This window comes from Micropterus dolomieu, linkage group LG04, assembly GCF_021292245.1.
Source record: "Micropterus dolomieu isolate WLL.071019.BEF.003 ecotype Adirondacks linkage group LG04, ASM2129224v1, whole genome shotgun sequence".
NCBI lineage: Eukaryota > Metazoa > Chordata > Actinopteri > Centrarchiformes > Centrarchidae > Micropterus > Micropterus dolomieu.
Genome location: NC_060153.1, coordinates 4,747,999 through 4,766,074, shown reverse-complemented (window position 1 = coordinate 4,766,074; position 18,076 = coordinate 4,747,999). Strand labels below are relative to the sequence as shown.

The window sequence follows — 18,076 nt, the reverse complement described above, 5'->3', positions numbered from 1 at the left end:
AGTAATATAGCCTACATTATTCTGAAATGAGACATTGCATTTTACTTGTGGCACTTGTCTATATTATGTTTTTTAATGCATGATTTTTATTTGTTTCTATGCTGTGGTAATACTACTTTTACTTAAGTACTTCTTTCACCATTGATATGGGCCCACTGGGAGTTGATAAATGATAATAGTCCTACTGACAAAAACCCCATCCCCAACAGTAGCTTGCATGGGAAATTTAGGTTAGCATAGGCTCGCTTTAGCATACATATATCTTCTTTTAGAAAAAAAAGATAATTAACATCCTCTTTATAAGCTTAAAATATAAACAAAAAACATAAACAAGGTTGGGCACACAGCAATGGGATAAATTCACTAATTAAATGCAAACCTATAATGAGCACTGCCAGTTAATTCTGCGGTGCAGCCAGTGATCTGCTCTCAGTGACGCGGTGTGACTTCACACGGAGGCTACAGGACGCCGCCGCTGCGCGCAGCTCTCTGACCGTCTCCTCTCGTTCTCTCAGCTGGCAGCAGAAAGCCGGAGGGATGCAGGCAGCGGGCGCGTATGGCGCCGGGAAGGCTGGGAGCTTCTCCTTCGATCCGGTCGCGTTCTTCACGCATCCCCGGACCATCCTGAGACTGATGTCGTGGGTAAGCCTCCTTTGCAACGTGTGGTTTGATACCAATGGACAGGCCTACCTTCCTGCACACCATCCACCCCCTGCCTGTCTCTCTTTCATTCACATTATCTGTGTCTCTCGCTTTTTGTGTCTTTTATCCAGTCAGGATTATTATATATTAGTAGGCTATTTGTATTAAATTGCTCAATTTTGTTAGGTTAAATTTCTGCTGTGCTGTTCATTTCAGCTCAATAAACAGAAATCATTTGAGTGATGCAGCTTCTGGAGATTCAGGGCCAGCGTCAAATTACCATATGTTTATCTGGAGCCTCTTTTGTGTCTGGATTGAGCTCATGTGAGCGCTTTGGATTTAAATGCCCGCTAACCGGAATGCAACACCTCTCTCTCGTCTCTCTGGTGTGATGCTGTGCAGCTCTGAGTCACCATACAGCATTTAATCTGCACTGAAGGAACACTTTGGTTTTAGAGGAGGCAGAGCAAGTTAACAGAAGCACACTCTGTCTGTCCTCTGTCTCTCTGTGTGTTTGTTCAGTCTAACATGATTTGGCACAAACAATTTGGCGTTCTCCTTAAAACAAAGAACATAACTTACAGTGATGATGATATTACAAAGTGGAACAGGTCAGCAGTGGCAGAATGACACTAAGTGGGCCTACATTTACTGAAGTACTGTAATTTAGTACAATTTTGAGGTATTTGTACTTTACTTGTGTATTTCCATGTTATGTTACCTTGCACTTCTTCTCCCCTACATTTTGGAAAACAGTATTGTACTTTTACTGTATTACAGTTATTTGACATTAGGCGTACTTGTTATTTTGCAGATTCAGATTGTTAATACAACATGCAAATCAACAAAGGATGTATTATTATTGATTAAGCTATACAGCTTAATATCTGTGATATAATATACATTAGTCTGAAATGGGACATTCTGTTTTAATTTTGGTACTCTACTTTTACTGGTATATTATTGATTCCAATACTTTTGTAAAATTCTGAATGTAGGACTTTTACTTGTAACAAAGTATTTATACACTGTTGGTTTATAAAATGTGAGATAACTTGATTGTGTTCATTTTAATTATTGTTAAGTTTTGGTGATTGTTTTCTCAGCTAATCCACTCGTTTGCTCTAAGAAATGTCTGAAAATAGTTAAAATGTCCATCATAATTTCCAAAACACCTAAATTAATGTCTTTGAATGTTTTGTTTTGTCAGATCAAGAGCACAAAGCTTAAAGAACTTAAAGATATTCAATTAAAATTATATGACTCTGAAAATACTCACAACTGGGAAGCTGAAACCTATGAATGTATTTTTGCATGAAAAAAAAAATGATTACCCCGAAAACTATCTGCATGGCTATATAACTACTTGGGAAAAACGTTTAAAAACTTTTAAAACGCTTACATAATTAGAGAAGAGAAGTATATCTTTGTGTCTTGAAGTGTGTGGTGTGTGTGGCATGCATGAGGAATGAAAGGCATTCATACTCCAGTGTGAGTTCATTCTCTTCTACTCGTTAGATAATAAATCGGCCCACATGTCGTTCCCTGTAGATTTTCTCCATGGTGGTGTTCAGCTGCATCGTGAACGAGGGCTACATCAACATCGGCAGCGAGCGTTTGCTCTGCGTCTTCAACAACAACGCTGATGCCTGTAACTACGGTGTCACTGTGGGCGTGGCCTGTTTCCTCGGCAGCATCTGTTTCCTGATCCTGGACATTTACTTTCCCTCCATCAGCAGCATCAAGGACAGAAGACGTGCTGTCCTGCTGGACCTCGTCTTCTCTGGTACATATACACACAAATATTATGGACTGTTGTTCAACAAATATTATAAACTATGTAGATACAAAAAGGCACCACTCCTATGTCGGTACAGTAAATATGAAACTACAGCCAGCAGCAGGATATCTTAGCTAAGCACAAAGACTGGAAACAGAGGGAAACAGTCTGCTCTGTCCAGTGGTAACAAAAGCCACGTTCTAGCTTCTTCAAAACTCACAAACCACCATGTTTTATCTTCTTTGTCTAATCCATATGAAAACCAAAGTGTAAAAGCAACACATTATGGTTTACTTTACTTTGAAGTGCGCTACTACTTCTTGGCCGGATGCAGTGACTTCCTAGAGTCCCTGCTGGCCATCTGGCAACCTCAAACAGAGGACATGACAAAGTCCTCTGACTTTTACTTTAAAGTCACCGGCATGTCAACATTTTCTTGTATCCTTTGTAATCTACTAGATGAATTGTTTCAAAATGTTGTACAAACATTTGTGGTCCATAGAAGATGAAACCTTTCGGGAATCACCTGACTTTTAATTCAGCACCATCACCTTCACCATCATCATATGTTCAATTTGTACAACACTTGTACAATACTTTGATTTATGACAAACCAAAACTGACATTCCCATCAGCCTCAGCTGTACTTTCTTTTATTAGCAATTATAGGCCTGCTAAAATCCTAAACTAAGATGGTTAAAATTCTACCTGTTAATGTTAGCATTGTCATTGTTAGCATGTTGAGCTCAAAGTAGTGTTGTAACTAAGTAGAGCTTCACAGAACTTCTTCACAGTCTTTTACCACTGTTCAAAAATAATAAAAATAATGTTATGAAACAAAGATATTTAAGGAAATAAAAAATAATTCAAGTTTTAAAAAAGTCATAAAATAAGGATAAGCTTTCTGATGGAAGTATATTGAAAGAAGAGATTTAAGAGATAATGCAAATGACCATTTCTGACTCCTCTGTGTCCCGCCTCCAGGTCTTGCCAGCTTCCTGTGGTTCGTTGGCTTCTGTTTTCTGGCCAATCAGTGGCAGGCTACTTCCCCAGATGAGCTGCCATTGGCCCAGGGCTCCGACGCCGCCCGAGCCACCATCGCTTTCTGCTTCTTCTCCATCCTTACCTGGGTCTGTATGTTTATGTGTGTAAACCTGCCATCTGTCTGTGTGTATATCCAGGTGTGTTTGTGTTCATCATCACGTCTGTGTGTAAACTTATCCTCTGTCTGCGTGTACATCCAGGTGTGTTTGTGTTCATCATCGAGTTTGTGTATATGTGTGTATTCCAGGGTTATCAATGTCTGCTGGCAATGAACAGATTTAAGAGCATTTCCTTCATGGAGGACAAGCAGAGGCTCCTGCCTAGGACCCCTACCACCCTCGCTCTAGTTTAACACACACTCACATACACACACCCAGCTGTATATTACTGGTTGATTAGGGCATGTCTGAAAGTTTGTCATGTAGCGTTAGGATTCATTCAGTGATACTAATAAAGAAGTATAATGGGCAGATAATTGGTTGAAGTTGATATGAAAATATGTATAACATAAATATAAGATAAGATAAAGTATTCAGATCCTTTACTTAAGTAAAAGTACTAATAACACCCTGTAAAAAACTCGTACATGTAAAAGTACTCCATTGAAAATGTTACTTAGGAAAATGTACGTAAAGTATTAAAAGTAAAAGTACTCAATGCAGAAAAACAAACAGTGACTGTTACTTTTATAAATCATATGATTAGATTATTATTACTCATGCATTAATGTAAAACGTGAGTTACGTATGTAACTACGGTTCTATGAATTCTGGATGTCCGCCAGAGGCAGTGCATAACACTGGATGACTACTACCAACATCGTCACGAGGAATCCCACCTTACCGGGAACGGCCAGAGGGTTCAGCCAGTACCAAAGGCAGGTCCCAAGAGGGGACCATGGCAGCTCGTGGGGGGTTCCGTTGCTGGGCTCCTTTAAGGTACCGGGTCACCAGGGTGTGAGATGACATTGCAGAAAATTGCAGCCACAGACCCTAAAGGTTGAAGTGGAGAGCTTCTTCTCTACCAAAGACTACAAAAAACGCAGTATTATCGGCACAGAGGATTTTTCAGGAGCTATCTTCAGGAGCTTTATGAGCTCCGAAAAAATCTTCCACTTGTGCCTGGTCACACGATTCGAGGAACGGGTCAGGCCCCTCAAGGGCCACACCCATAGCTGCAGGCGTTTCGGGCTCAGATGCCAGATGTGGCCCCCCAGCTGCAACAGCAGGTCTCACCTCCTGGGAAGGCACCATGGGACCCCGTTCAAAAGCTTGTGCATCACTGGAAACCAGAGTCTCCCTGGCCAGTTCGGGGCCACCAACAGGAGCTTGTGGTTGCTCTGCTGCACTCTGTGCAACATAACCGTTATCAGTGGGAATGGTGGAGTGGCATAGAGGAGACGATCTGGCCACGGGTGTGCCAGGGCATCCTGTCCCAACGGACTCGTTTCCTCCCTCAGTGAAAACCAAAGGGAGCAGTGGGTTGTGGACTCTGAGGCAAACAGGTCCACTTCTGCTGTGCCATATTTGCCCCATATTTCCTCTACCACCCTCGGGTGGGAGAGGTAGTCTGCCACCACGTTCTGTGGCCCCGGCAAGTACATGGCCTTGAGGCCGGCCTTGAGGCTGGCCTTGAGGCTGGCCAAGCGGCGGAAAGCCCATACCAGGAGTTGCCGTGCCATCTGCAGCAACATGGCCGACCTGGTGCTCCCTTGCTGATTTACATGGTAGACTGCTGACGTGTTGTCGGATCGAACAAGAACATGCCTGCCTCTTAAATACGGCAGGAACTCGTGCAGCGCCAAACTGATAACTGCATATAACATAACTGCGAATCTAAATGGAGGACATTGATCCAAATTTGGAAGGGTCATAAATACAGGAGGCCCAGTGACACAGCTGATGTTACAGAGGTCAACAACCCATCAACCTGAGAAAAAGGCTGTACCTCAACCTCCTGTTCCTCTGGAAATGACGGAGAAGCTGGAGTATGGCCCCTACCCGCCGTGGCGTTGGGAAGGCCAGCATGTGACAGGAGTCCAGGGTTAATCAAATGAACACCACCCTTTGGCTGGGTATCAAACAACTTTTGGCGTAATTGACGGTAAGGCCCAACCTTGTCACATGACATAGAAGGGAGGCAGTTTCCTGCTCCACCTGTTTCTGGCTCGGAGCACAAACAAGCCAGTTGTCCAAATATGGGAGGATCTGCATACCATTGGCTTGCATCGGGGCCAGTGCTGCCCGCATGCACCTCGTGAAGACCCTTGTGGCTAGGGAAAGCCTGAATGGGAGCACCTTGAACTGATAGACCATGCCTTCGAATGCAAAGCGAAGATACTGCCTATGATGTATCGCTATCGGGACGTGAAAATATGCGTCCTTCAGATCAATGGATGTGAACCAATTTTGTGGAGCTCATCTGTTGTACGCAGCATGTGGAAAGGCAACTCTTTCAGAAATTTGTTTAGCCCCCATAAGTCCAGTACAGGGCGAAACCCACCCTCTTTTTTTGGAATCAGAAAATAAACTGAGTAAAGCCTGTGCCCTGACCCCTCTGCGTCTGAGGCGCAAACTGTGTTGGTACCTCACGGTGTTGATCTGACCGCTCGAAGGATTGTGAAGCCCGTGGGTAGCTACCGGGACGAGCTGGCATCTGAGGGCGACTGTTGCCAGGGTGTCAGGGGTGTAGACCCCTGAAGGCTAGCAAACTGCTGCCTAGTTTGGTTAGCCTGGATTCCCCGCTCCAAAGCCTGCTGCGCTGCTGGGCCGAACAGCTCCCCTGGTACTACAGGGAGAGTGCGCAGGGCCCTCCTGCCTGCCTGGGAATTGGGCTAGCCAGACCTGGCGACGGGCCAAGGTAAGTTTTGCCATTAGCCTACCAAACTCTCTGGTCATAAGGGCAAACGCCTGCAAAGCTGCATCACTGAGGCTCTGGACGGAAGCATCCACGCCAGAGGATTGCAGAGACTGGGACAGAGCCAATATCAGATGGGAAAGAGAGTTTCCAATATGGCCCATGCGCACCGCTGTATCATAACCCCTCATCAGAAAGTCATCCGTAATGCGACACTGTGGCCTAGGACAGCGAGCATCCGGTCTCAACACTTCAGTGGGTGACACAATGAGGGACACGATAACTGGCTCCACAGCCGGCATCTGGCCCAGCCCGTAATTGCTGGCATTCTGCATGGCAGCCAAGGCCCTGCCGTCAGTTGTGTGGTGAGAAAAAGCTTTGGGGTCTGGCCAGCATTTGTAGAGCTCCTCAATGTATGGCTGGGAAGGTGGCTCAGACAAACCGGCCTCAGGCGAGAGATGCCTAAAGAATGCATTAGTTGTGGTACCTGCAGTTGGTGCTTCATCCAAGCCCAAGCGAGCCAGTGCCATACAGACCACTGGCTTAATTGTGGCATGGGCAGCCTCTGAGCCTGCTCTGGACCCGCTCCCCGTCTGCTGGGAACCAGTGTTAGAACCATGGGTGGAATCCTCCACTTCTCCCTGCCCAGGTCTGTCCTTGCAGAACTGGCTGAAGGAAGCCCTCGTAGATAGGGCATTGTCATCCCATCCCTGAGGGGTGGGGCTCCCGGCTGGGCAGTCCACACTGGTTGCAGCCCACCTGCCTGGCTGAAGGTTAAGGAGCAACCTCTTAATCTCAGCGAATTCTGAGGCTAGTGAGTCTACCTTGGCTGCCAAACCATCCACCTTCTTGGCTTTCTTTCTAGGGGGGCACCTGAAAGTGGGGGAAGACTATGTATACTCCGCACCTGTGAGGCCACACCAGATGAAGGCAACTGGCCTTCAAGCTGCAGTCCTTCCACTTCCGCTAGCCGAACTAACTTCAGTTCCCGTGGCATAACACTGCAATTCATGCACTGACTGTCAGACAGCCCCTCTCTCAAGTGAGTATCACTGAGGCACGTGGGGTATTCATCATGGCCATCAGCAGCCAGCAGTGGAGTCATGCAGGAGCAACCCTAATATGGTGCGACCCTGCATATTTATGCAGCTTGTATATATATTTTTTCCAAAACAATAACTGTTATCCACGAGCGAAAACACAAAATTACAGATCAAAAACAACTGCTCATTTTAACAATAAAAGTAAATTTGTACCCATAAGCGAAAACACTTATGAGAGTCAGAGAGTCTTTATTTTAACTCAAATTAAATAACTGTCCTTCACTTAATAATCAAAAAAAATATCACCCATATATGTGGCTGTAAAGACTACCGGGGAGCCAACGCTCTTTACCAAAGGATAAATTAAAGTGTACTTGACATGCTTTTAACAAAAACACTCAGCACAGAGCCTACAATTTCAACTAAGAATTACCGGTAAGCATGAAACAATCAGTAACAAAGGCGTCAAGGAGACCCCAAAACAGCCTCCTCACTCAAAAAAACAACAACTTATCTCTAACTAAGCAAACACTTCCCTCACCAGCCTAACTCTACAGCTGGAGAGACACGCGCTAGCTTGTCCTCAACCCGTGCTGATTGCTGGTGAAAACACCGATCTAACAGCAGGTTTTGGAGCGTAGCCGTACTCATTAACCGCAGCACTTGGAAGATGAAACCATAGCTTCAACCACGCATTGCAGGGCTTCTAGCGACAATATGATGGCTATTCTCTCTTCTTTCCTTCCTTCCTTCCTTCCTTCCTTCAAATCAACCTGCTTTCGCAAATTATTGGGCTTATATAAGCTACGCCCCGCATCATCCCAGGTCACAGGTGACTTTGTTTATATTAAATACTCGACCTTCGCGTGCGCAAGACGGATAACATCCAGTGTTAAGCACCTTCTCTGGCGGTCAGGAAGAATGAAATAGAAGCAGGATTTTACTGTTGTAGTTGGTTAAAGTTGAACTCTGTAGTATCAGACTACAATTAAAGATTATTTTCATTATGGGTTAATCCGTTGATTATTTTTTCTACTAATTGATTGTAATTTTGATCTTCACATTTGTGAAGCTGGAGCCATCAAATGTAATTACATTAAAAAATGACTTAAATCATATATCAAGATAGTTGCCAATTAAATTTCTGTCAATCTAGCTGTACTTGTACAAACTATTGGGTAGTTTAATTTATAACAAAAGATCATATTTTTTAAACTCGTCTTATGTTTTGTTTGTAAAAATCTTACTTTGTAAATTAACTACCGTAACTGAAGCGGCCAGATAAATGTAATGAAGTAAAAAGTACAATATTTCTCTAAAGTAAAGTACAAATACCTCTAATTTGTAGTTGCTGTCCACCACTGTATTTATATACAGTATATGTATCACATATAAGGTAATCAAACTGATGCTCATTGCAGTGAGCCATGAGCCAGGATCAGAAACAGCATAAAAAAAAAATCTTCATGTGTATAAAAAAATGATTACACAGTATGATCATATCATCATGATGTAATTCTACTGAAAATCAATAAATAAATACGAAATGCCCAATCCTAAATAATAAATGCATTTTTTATTTAGACTTTTAGTTTTCAATTGAGACGTTTTAGACTTAGTTTTAATTCTGACCCAATAATAACCTCCATAGTGCCCAAGGTGTCCTTGAGCAAGGCCCTTAACCTTTAACTGCTCCAGTTGAGCTGCTTAGACTGTGGTTCCCCTTCAAGGGAACTCGAACTGCGTTGGTAGACACTATGGGAACGCCTCTGGGCGTGGCAGGGCTGAACTATGAATGAAACTACTCCAATCCTATTGGTGTTGCTAGAACGGTAGTGTGTGACGGCGTAACCGGAGGGGTATATAAGCACGCCAGCACACAGGACACATTAGCATTTTTCTATTCAGCAGGCACTCTCGAGTATGTTTGGAAGCTCCACTATCGAGAAAGTTGTTGTCTTACCTGGAAATCCTGACGAAGCAGTAGAGACCATGTCTGGTAATCAGTTCCGACAATGTGTTTTTCCATGCCCACGCTACATCGCGGCTGGGTATGTCGCACGCCAAGGCAGCTCTCGAGGGGGCTGCCTGCGGCCATGGCGAGGCTCGGTCCCTGTGGGTGCTGAGGTCTCGTGCGGCTCTCTTTCGGAAGACGGTCGGATGCGCTCTCCCCGTGGCTCAGGCCCTCAGGTTGCTGAGGTGTTGCAGCGGCTACGGTCATGGGGATCGCAGCGTGATATCTCCGAGGGATGTCGGGACGGCCGAGGCCTTTTTCCGGTCCTCGTCTGCTGATTCCGCCTCCTCTCTTCCCCGTTCGGGAGCCCGTTTCTTGGCTTCTCCCGCCTGAGGTATGAGTTTGGAGAGGCTTGCACAGTCTGATTCTGAGGAGCTAGACGTGCTTAGCATCACGGAGGATGACTTCCGGGAGCCGGGCCAACGTCATCAGTTCGCGCCCAGCTATGAGAGGCGGGGCAGGAGCCGCGGGCCAGCAGTAACCTCAATGAGCTTTTCTGCAGCCCGAGCGCCACCCCCGCGTCGATCCTCGCCATTCTTTCCTGATTTACACAATGAGTTATGTAAATCATGGAACAGCCCGAAAAAAAAAAAAAAAAGAGCTGCTCTGCACGGCTGACTGCGTCCCCTCTGCTGGACTACAGCAGCGTGACAGAAACTAAGCAGCACAGCTTTGGAACGATGCCTCAGGTGGAGGAAGCACTCGCGAGCTATCTTTCTCCCACCCTCGCTTCATTCCTTCAGACGCCGCTCCCCACCAAGCCGTGTCGGACGACATCCGCTTTGGTGGGCAAGGCTTTCCCGCCGTCTTAGCGCTCGGGACACGCTAGCCGCCAGCGAGCTCTCACCAGTCTGCCCGCCTCAAGGGGTTGCAGCTGGAAAACGATCGGGCTCACACACCGTGGGTCGCCGGCGAGTTTCCCTGGCGGTTCTCCGCTTCAGGGTGCCACCGGGGACCTATGCATAACAACAGCCACCAGCCCCACGTGCACTGTTCCTGGGAGGAGCATCATTTCTCCTGGCACATAAATTGCCTGGAAATGTTGGCGGTATTCAGAGCTCTGAGGAGTTTTCTGCCCGCTCTCCGCGGTCGCCACATCCTTGTCAGAACCGACAATACGGCAGTGGTGGCCTATTTGAATCGCCAGGGGGGTCTGCGCTCGCGCACCGTTAAGCAAACTGGCACATCAGATCCTCACCCCGCCTGGAGTGCCTTGCTTCATAGAAAAGGACTAATGTGTCCTGTGTGCCGGCGTGCTTATATACCCCTCCGGTTACGCCGTCACACACTACCGTTCTAGCAACACCAATAGGATTGGAGTAGTTTCATTCATAGTTCAGCCCTGCCACGCCGAGAGGCGTTCCCATAGTGTCGTCACCGACGCAGTGTTTTATTCCCCTTCTCGGGGAACAAGGGTTACATACGTAATCCGAGACGTTCTACTGTCCAGGTGTGAGTCTGTGGGCTTATGAACAGGATTGTGCTGAAAAAGAGCTGCTCCTGGCGAGGCCTTCCAGGTTAAATAAAAGTTTTTTTTAAAAAAGAATTGCAAAACCAGAAAACACTGCCAGTCAGACAGAAACCAACTGATTTATTATCCATTGATAACTCAGTGGAGCCTGTTAAAACACACTTACCACCAAACCTATAGCAGGCATTTATCTCATTGTCAGAAGATGTAGAGAGGTTAAGTTGTAATTGTGTCAAGGAAGTACAATTACAAAATATCTTTTTTTAGTGTGTCAGGTTATTTTCCCCCAATAGTTCTGTGAGAAATTGTTCTTCTCTAGAGGATTTATAGAATGTGACAGAGAACGAAATGAATGTTTCTTTGACTTTGACTACTATTTAGGGAAGTCTACTGATTTTGCACATCAAAGTTGGTTTACTACTATTCTATCTCAGAAACCCTCCAGACTAATGTCATTAGGGTTGTCTCAGCTTGAGTTGAGTGTGTGAGACTAACTTTTAACAAAAGATCTGCCTTTGCATGCAGTTTGAAAGATGAGGGGATTTACCAAGCAGTGAGGGATGTAATACTATAATATGCTCTCAAGTTGCATTATGGGAAATGGATGATGCAGCTTTTTTGGAGTTTAACACATACTAAGGACTAAAAGTTGAGTATGATTTTATGCAAGTACAATCTTAAATTGCAGGTCTTTTCTTTCTTCATTCCTCCTTTCTGTTTTGAGTTCCCTTCTAACCAAACTGTTAATGTGTCCAGGTTTATGAAATATCCCTTTCCTATTCCACTACAGAAACTTGATGAAATGTAATGTAACGTGAACATTCTCATGGGTTCTGCTTTTGTTTCAGTTGCTCTGTTCACTTTGTTCCCGGAAATACTGAGGATGTAATAATAAATGCAAGTTCCAGAAACTTTCAGGTTGCCATCAGCACTGTTGACTGTGATTAAGCTAGCAGATATGTTTGTACATCATAACAAGGATGACTACAAGAAAAACAACAACAGTAACCACTGTTTTACCACTGAATCTGTATCGAACAGGACAACCAATACTTTAACAAAGAAGAACAATGGAGAATGCAATTCAGAAAGAGTCAGTGAAAATGTGTACCAGAAGATTTTTTAGTGTCTGGCAGAAATGCAAATACAACACAAAGCCAAACAGTGCAGGGAAAACTTTAAAAGGATTATAGCAAGATTATAGAAAAATTATGGATCACAATGGATCTGGCGGAGAAAATCACCAAGTGATTCGACACACTGGATTTCACAGACAAGCTAGTGCCAGCCCCAGCTATGATGTATATCCTTTCGTCCCAATTTGTAAACGCTGTATACAGTGGACACGTATGGACGAAACTAGAACCAAAGCCTCAAAAGGTTCTTAAAAGTTTAGGTTATGGGAATCCCTAGATTAAGGGATTAGCCACGCTAGAGGAGTGGCTATGATGACAATGTTGGTCGGTCCACTACTTTGGGCCAGACTGAAATATCTCTCTCTCTAACTATTGGATGGATTGCCATGAAACTTTATACAGGCACTCATGGTCTCCAGAGGATGAATCCTACTGACTTTGGTGATCCCATAACTTTTCATGTAGAGCCATCCATCAGGTCAAAATTTCCATTTGTCCAATCCGTTTGTTTGAGCTCAAATACCTTAAAGACTAATGGCATTCCCACCGGCCTTAGCTGTACTTTGTGTTTAGCGCAAATTAGCAAATGTTAGCATACTAACAAGCCAAACTACAATGGGGAACTTGATAAACACCAGCATGTTATCATTGTCATTGTGAGCATGTCAGAACATTGATGTTAGCGTTTAGCTCAAAGCTGTCTAAACAACCTCTCAGAGCTGTTAGCATGGCTGAAGACTGTCTAAAAGGGCTGTAAATTTAATCGTGTGTTTCTAATGCAGTCAGTGCGTAACTAACAGCCTCTGCTAATTTGTGTGTGTGTGTGTTACTAACAGGCTGTACTGACATTGAGTGCACTGCGGCGCTTCTTAACTGGCAGCAACACAAACTTGTTCACATGGCAACACCTGGATCCTGCCCCCAGCAATGCTCGAGCCACACCGTACCCCATCGCCAATGGAGCAACAATAGTAACCACCAACCCCTATCAAGCCCCGCCCTTTACTGAAACCCTGGACCCCCAGAAACTCACACAGCAGAGACCCGTGGCTCCTGCCTTCTAGAGATAGACAGACAGTAAGAGGAGGTGTGAGTTGAACGATACTGCATACGACGCGGGCACGGACAACTTCCTGCCTTCCAGATTAGCGGCTTTTCAACCTCTCCTGGGATTGGTGGGATTTTGGGGTCATGTGATGTATGATCTATTTTCACCATGGCAACTGCTGGCTCAGCTTAGTTAGTTGTAACTCTCCGTACTGTCTTCTGTTCATGCACACACACTTACACACATATATTGACGCACGCAATCACAGCTGTAGTCACTCACACCTGGAAACAGATATTATACATGTACACCTGGAAACACATGTATATACACCTAGAAGCACACACACATGCACGCACACACACACACACACACACACACACACACACACACACACACACACATGCCTTGACTGCATGTTCATATGGTGAGGTGCAGATTAACAAAATGTAGATCAGTGATGATGCTCCATCTGCCTTATAAATGGAAACAAGGTGAAGGAAATATGGAGGTAATATGGAGACAGTAAAGCTGTGCAGCGCAGTTTATCTTCTTCTGATTGCCTTCAGTCAGTTTGACCAATCAGAAGCCTCCCTGCAGACTTTTGGCCTCCCATTGGATGAAACTGAGACAGATAGGCAGCTTGACCAATAGATTGTGAGGAAGCGAGAAAGGTGGCAGAACTTGCAGAAATTGGTACGTTTTCCTGGCAAGGAAATAAAGGCTTAATGCATTCTGAATGCTGTAGTGTTTTGATGTGAAATATTCATGTGATTAAATATTTTATTGTGATATGCTGAAGTGGTAAAATGAAAAATAAAATCTATTCACCACCACCACTACAAGAGCTGAGACTGCATTTGTTCACATCATCTTTAAATAATTTCTTCTTTGCAATTTGTGACAGGATGTGTTTTAGCATATTAATCAACATCTGCGGGAGTACCATAATTAGATAAGCTACTCATGTTATGTTGCATTCATCATCAGCAGCAGCAGCAGCAGCTGTGTGTTAGCTTTATTTTTGGATTAAGCAGCTCACGTTGAAGGACTTCAACCCATCAAACTGTGTTTTTTTTAACCTCTTTATATAGGGGGAAAGGACAGATTTAGAAACAAGGTTATGGAGTCAAAGGAAAGTCAGACAGGAAGTGGTTTTATTCCAGCACTGTCCAATAATGTGACTGCAGGTGAGCTTCCTGTATATCATTCCCTGCTTTCATTCTGCAGGAGCTTTATATAATATTATGAACATTTGCATTTTCTGGAGTCATCATCATCATCATCAGCAGCAGCAGCAGCAGCATCAGCATCATCATCATCATCATCATAATCAACATCCTATTATGCTGACATCTTCATCCATCATCACCAGAACCAGATACATTGACATTCATATTCTGAGAAGAAAACTACAAATTCACCTTTGTAGTTCTCATATCATCACTGTTAATAAAATATAATCTTTTTCTGGCTGAAATACTTGAATAAGCCCTTCTGAACAGCTGCTTCTGTCTAAATTTCACCTCGCACCCACAGTATATTCTCTTCAGACTTCAGGAGAGACAGGCAAGCTCCAGCTTCAGACAGCAGGGGGCAATCTAACTCTGCAGACCTCTGATCACATGCTTCAAACTCACCTGCCTCTGAACTACCTCTACCCTGAGAATACTAAGACAGAGAAAAGGAAAGTGGAGGGGGTGAGAAACTAAGCTGACTGAAAATTCGAATGGGTGGGATCAGGAAAAAAGCGAGGTAGAAACTACTAAAGCCTAGGCCACACTACACGATTTTAACTCAGAGGATCTAAGCGCAAATTGATTTTTTTGACTGTCAGGGTTGGGTGGATTCAGGCGTGGGAGGTTTCTCAAATATCACAAAGATGCCCATGTTTGGTTGCAATCTGAGAATGATCAAGCAACTTCCAGTGGCAGTTTACCGTAGGTTAAGACGTACAAAAAAATCAGTCATTAAAAAACAAAAACTCTGACTTAGAGATAAGATTCTTATTTTGCTTGACTTTTAAGAAGCTGCTGCACAAATCATTTTTTGGGGAGGAATAAGTCTCTAATGTGCCTGCACCAATCTATATAAGCGTGCAATTACAAATAAAGCATTTACATATAAAATTATCTTTTAGCTTTAGCTTTAAAGTTTCTCACTTAAAAATCATTTTCTTTTGTAAACATAAACTAATTTCTGCACAACAGAGCGAGAAATTGGGAAATTGTACTTAAAGGAAACAGTTCTGGCAAATCAATCAATTTTTAAGCAAAAATACAAAATAGTTGATGGTTCAGGCCTCTTAAATGTGGAGATTTGTAGCATTTCCATTATAACATGATGTGTGTAGTGAATTGAATATTTTTGGATAAGGATATTGGACTCATGGTGGGACAAAAAAAAGCTAGTTGAAGATGTCACCTTTAGAAATTACGATGAACCTTTTTCTATTCTTTCTGATATTTTATAGAAAGTAATTGAGCTGTGTTGTTTCATTGTCATCATCACCATGTGCACATAAGCAGATCAGTCTGTAACTTAATCTGTACTGCACCTTTCAGGTAATTTTGTCTCGTACACTGACCGAGGCTGTGATGTGCAGGGAAAATAATAAAAATGAGGGAAGAAGGAGCAGAGCAAGCAAGGGGAAGGTTAGTGTTTGAGTAAATATAGCAGGAGAGTGAGTACTATGTCAGAACTAAAGCTAGGACTATGATAGAAGAAAAGGAAACGTCTTCTTGTGTGCATCTTTGAACACATACACACTCATACACATACAGTCAATAAGAGTTCTCACACACCCTGTGAAAATCTTGTGATTGATTGGGACGAGGCGACGGGTTGGGGCCCAAAACAGGTAACAAGTCTCCTTCCTGTTTTGGATTGCGGCTCCCGCCCCTCTCGTGTGCTTCAGCAGCACATCAGGCTCCTCCACTTAAGTATAGAATAACCAATTCAGCACCTTTATTTAGTCATCCACAGAACTTCCCTCTGGTTGATTAGGAGAGGGGGTTGTGGCGTCAAATGACATAGTCCGCCTTCTTAAATCAACACGGCTGTCCATCAGCTGGGTTGCCATAGTAACTGGCTGTTCTCCTGGTGGCGGGCTCATCCTCTGCTTCCTGTTCTTGCCCGACACTGGAGACACAGATTGGCTTAGGCGGCTCCTGTGCTCCTCGGGGCTTGGGGTAAGGTGTCTGCTTTTGTGTGAGGAGCTGGGAGGAAGTTGTGTGTGTGAGTGTGTGTGAACAGAACTGTTAATACGTCTGACTTCCTCGTCGGTGTCGTCTAACTGGGCGCTGGGGTCGGAGCTGGGGTGGGGGCTGGAGCTACAAAGCTGCGCTGATAAGGTGGATTCAACACTGGGGACCTTCAGACTGGACAGGCTCTGAGGGCTGACAGGCCTCTTCTCGACATCTGTTTCTGGTGGCAAGCCACAGATGGCCTGCTCACGTACATGTTCTTGTCCAGTGGTTTCACTGTAGCTCCGGCTGTGACTCCTGCATGAGATGACCCTCTGGGGGTGTTTATATTTCAGTGTGTGTACACTGGACGATCGTTGGCGTGGTGGCGTGGAAGAGATGGCGGGCACAGTGAGGTTAGGCTCTGCCAGATCGTCAGCTGAACCGCTCTGATCCAAAGAGTCGCAGCGCACAGCCTTCTGCAGACACAAACACACATAGATGACACAAGCTTTATTATGTGTTAGGTTGTGCAATAAAATCATTTTGAAAATATTTTATAAAAAATACACTATGCGATAACTTGGCATCAGCAGAAGATAAACATTAATGCTAACAGATATTCTACTTTGCTGCTTTTAGGTCTTTGGATATACTTTTCCTGTCATTCCAGGCAACAATTTGTTTTCATTCATTTCCATACAGTATGAAAATCAATTAGCAGACTCCATCCATTGCAAGTATCATAGTAGCCTATCTGCTGCATAAATCCTTATGAAAGCTACTTTATCACTGTGTATTAATTAGTGATAGACCAATTAACTGGGACAATATCTGGCATTTTGAGATCATCAGCAAAGGCTGATTCCAGCAGTCATGAGGCCGCTATACATAAAATGTCTGCGGACACATCTGCAGGCAGCCTTGTCAGTGTGGCTGCTGTGGAACGATGTTGATGCTCCCCCTTTTGAGTTTTGAGAAGGTGGTTAAAAAGTTAGTTTCGAGCCCTAAATTTTCTTACCATCATCCTTTCAAAATGTAAACACATTTCTCCTATATGACAGCAAATCTAAAACTATTACTAAATAGTGTAAAATATATATTGTTATACTGTAGGAATACTGCAGTTGAATGACATCACTTCTGACAAACGCTCCACCCCACTCTTCCTTAAATACAAGTCACATTCAGAAATCTACAGAATAACCCCACATATTTCATTATTTAATAAAAAATCCGTCTAAAACAACACATTACTGGCGAAGATACCCATGTATATTAAATTGTACTCTGCATGAAATAAAAATGGGACTTTTCTTTGTTTTGATAAAAAAGACAGACATATATATGTAGATAGACAGATATATATATACAGTGGGGGAAATAAGTATTTGACCCCTTGCTGATTTTGCAGGTTTGCCCACTTACAAAGAATGCAACAATCTACAATTTTAATCATATGTACATTCTAACAGTGAAAGACAGAATCCCAAAGAAAATTCCAGAAAATCACATCATATGAATTTATTAAAATTGATAACCATCTGATGAGGAAAAACAAGTATTTGACCCCCTACCAAACAGCAAGTATTCTGGCTCCTACAAGCCAGTTAGTCTTTCTTTAAGACACAGCCCCAATCCCAACCAATTATCTACATCAAATACACCTGCCTCGCCTCGTTACCTGTATAAAAGACACCTGTCAACACCCAAACAACCAGCATCCAACATCACCACCATGGGCAAGACCAAAGAGCTTTCTACGGACATCAGGGACAAGATTGTTGATCTGCACAAGGCTGGGATGGGCTACAAGAGAATCGGAAAGCAACTTGGAGAGAAAAGATCAACTGTCGG

At 43.8% G+C, this 18,076-nt stretch overlaps 2 protein-coding genes across 3 annotated transcripts in view; one reads left to right on the top strand and one right to left on the bottom strand.

Moving 5' to 3' along the window:
- The first annotated feature begins 537 nt into the window (after nt 1–537).
- On the top strand, nt 538–13,781 carry LOC123970265 (synaptogyrin-1-like). Of its 2 annotated transcripts, none has more exons than XM_046048253.1 (4): nt 538–642; nt 2,194–2,428; nt 3,407–3,552; nt 12,823–13,781. In XM_046048253.1, the coding sequence occupies exons 1-4, from the start codon at nt 538–540 to the stop codon at nt 13,048–13,050; spliced, it is 714 nt and encodes a 237-aa protein (XP_045904209.1). In that variant the 3' UTR covers nt 13,051–13,781. The 2 variants fall into 2 exon arrangements, with proteins under 2 accessions (XP_045904209.1, XP_045904210.1); XM_046048254.1 differs by lacking the exon at nt 12,823–13,781 and adding an exon at nt 3,714–3,877.
- Nucleotides 13,782–14,169: 388 nt separating this feature from the next.
- The window catches only part of LOC123970275 (voltage-dependent T-type calcium channel subunit alpha-1I-like), a 46,368-nt gene continuing 42,461 nt past the window's right edge, over nt 14,170–18,076 (bottom strand). The window contains exon 35 of the mRNA XM_046048266.1: nt 14,170–16,698. Coding sequence (XP_045904222.1) covers nt 16,006–16,698 — 693 coding nt within the window. The 3' untranslated portion in view covers nt 14,170–16,005. The remainder of the gene's footprint in view (nt 16,699–18,076) is intronic.

Coding starts and splice junctions, on each gene's coding strand:
- LOC123970265 (XM_046048253.1), top strand. CDS start 538: ATGCAGGCAGCGGGCGCGTATGGCGCCGGGAAGGCTGGGAGCTTCTCC. Junction 643..2,193: donor TCCTGAGACTGATGTCGTGG/GTAAGCCTCCTT, acceptor CGTTCCCTGTAG/ATTTTCTCCATGGTGGTGTT. Junction 3,553..12,822: donor TCTTCTCCATCCTTACCTGG/GTCTGTATGTTT, acceptor TGTTACTAACAG/GCTGTACTGACATTGAGTGC.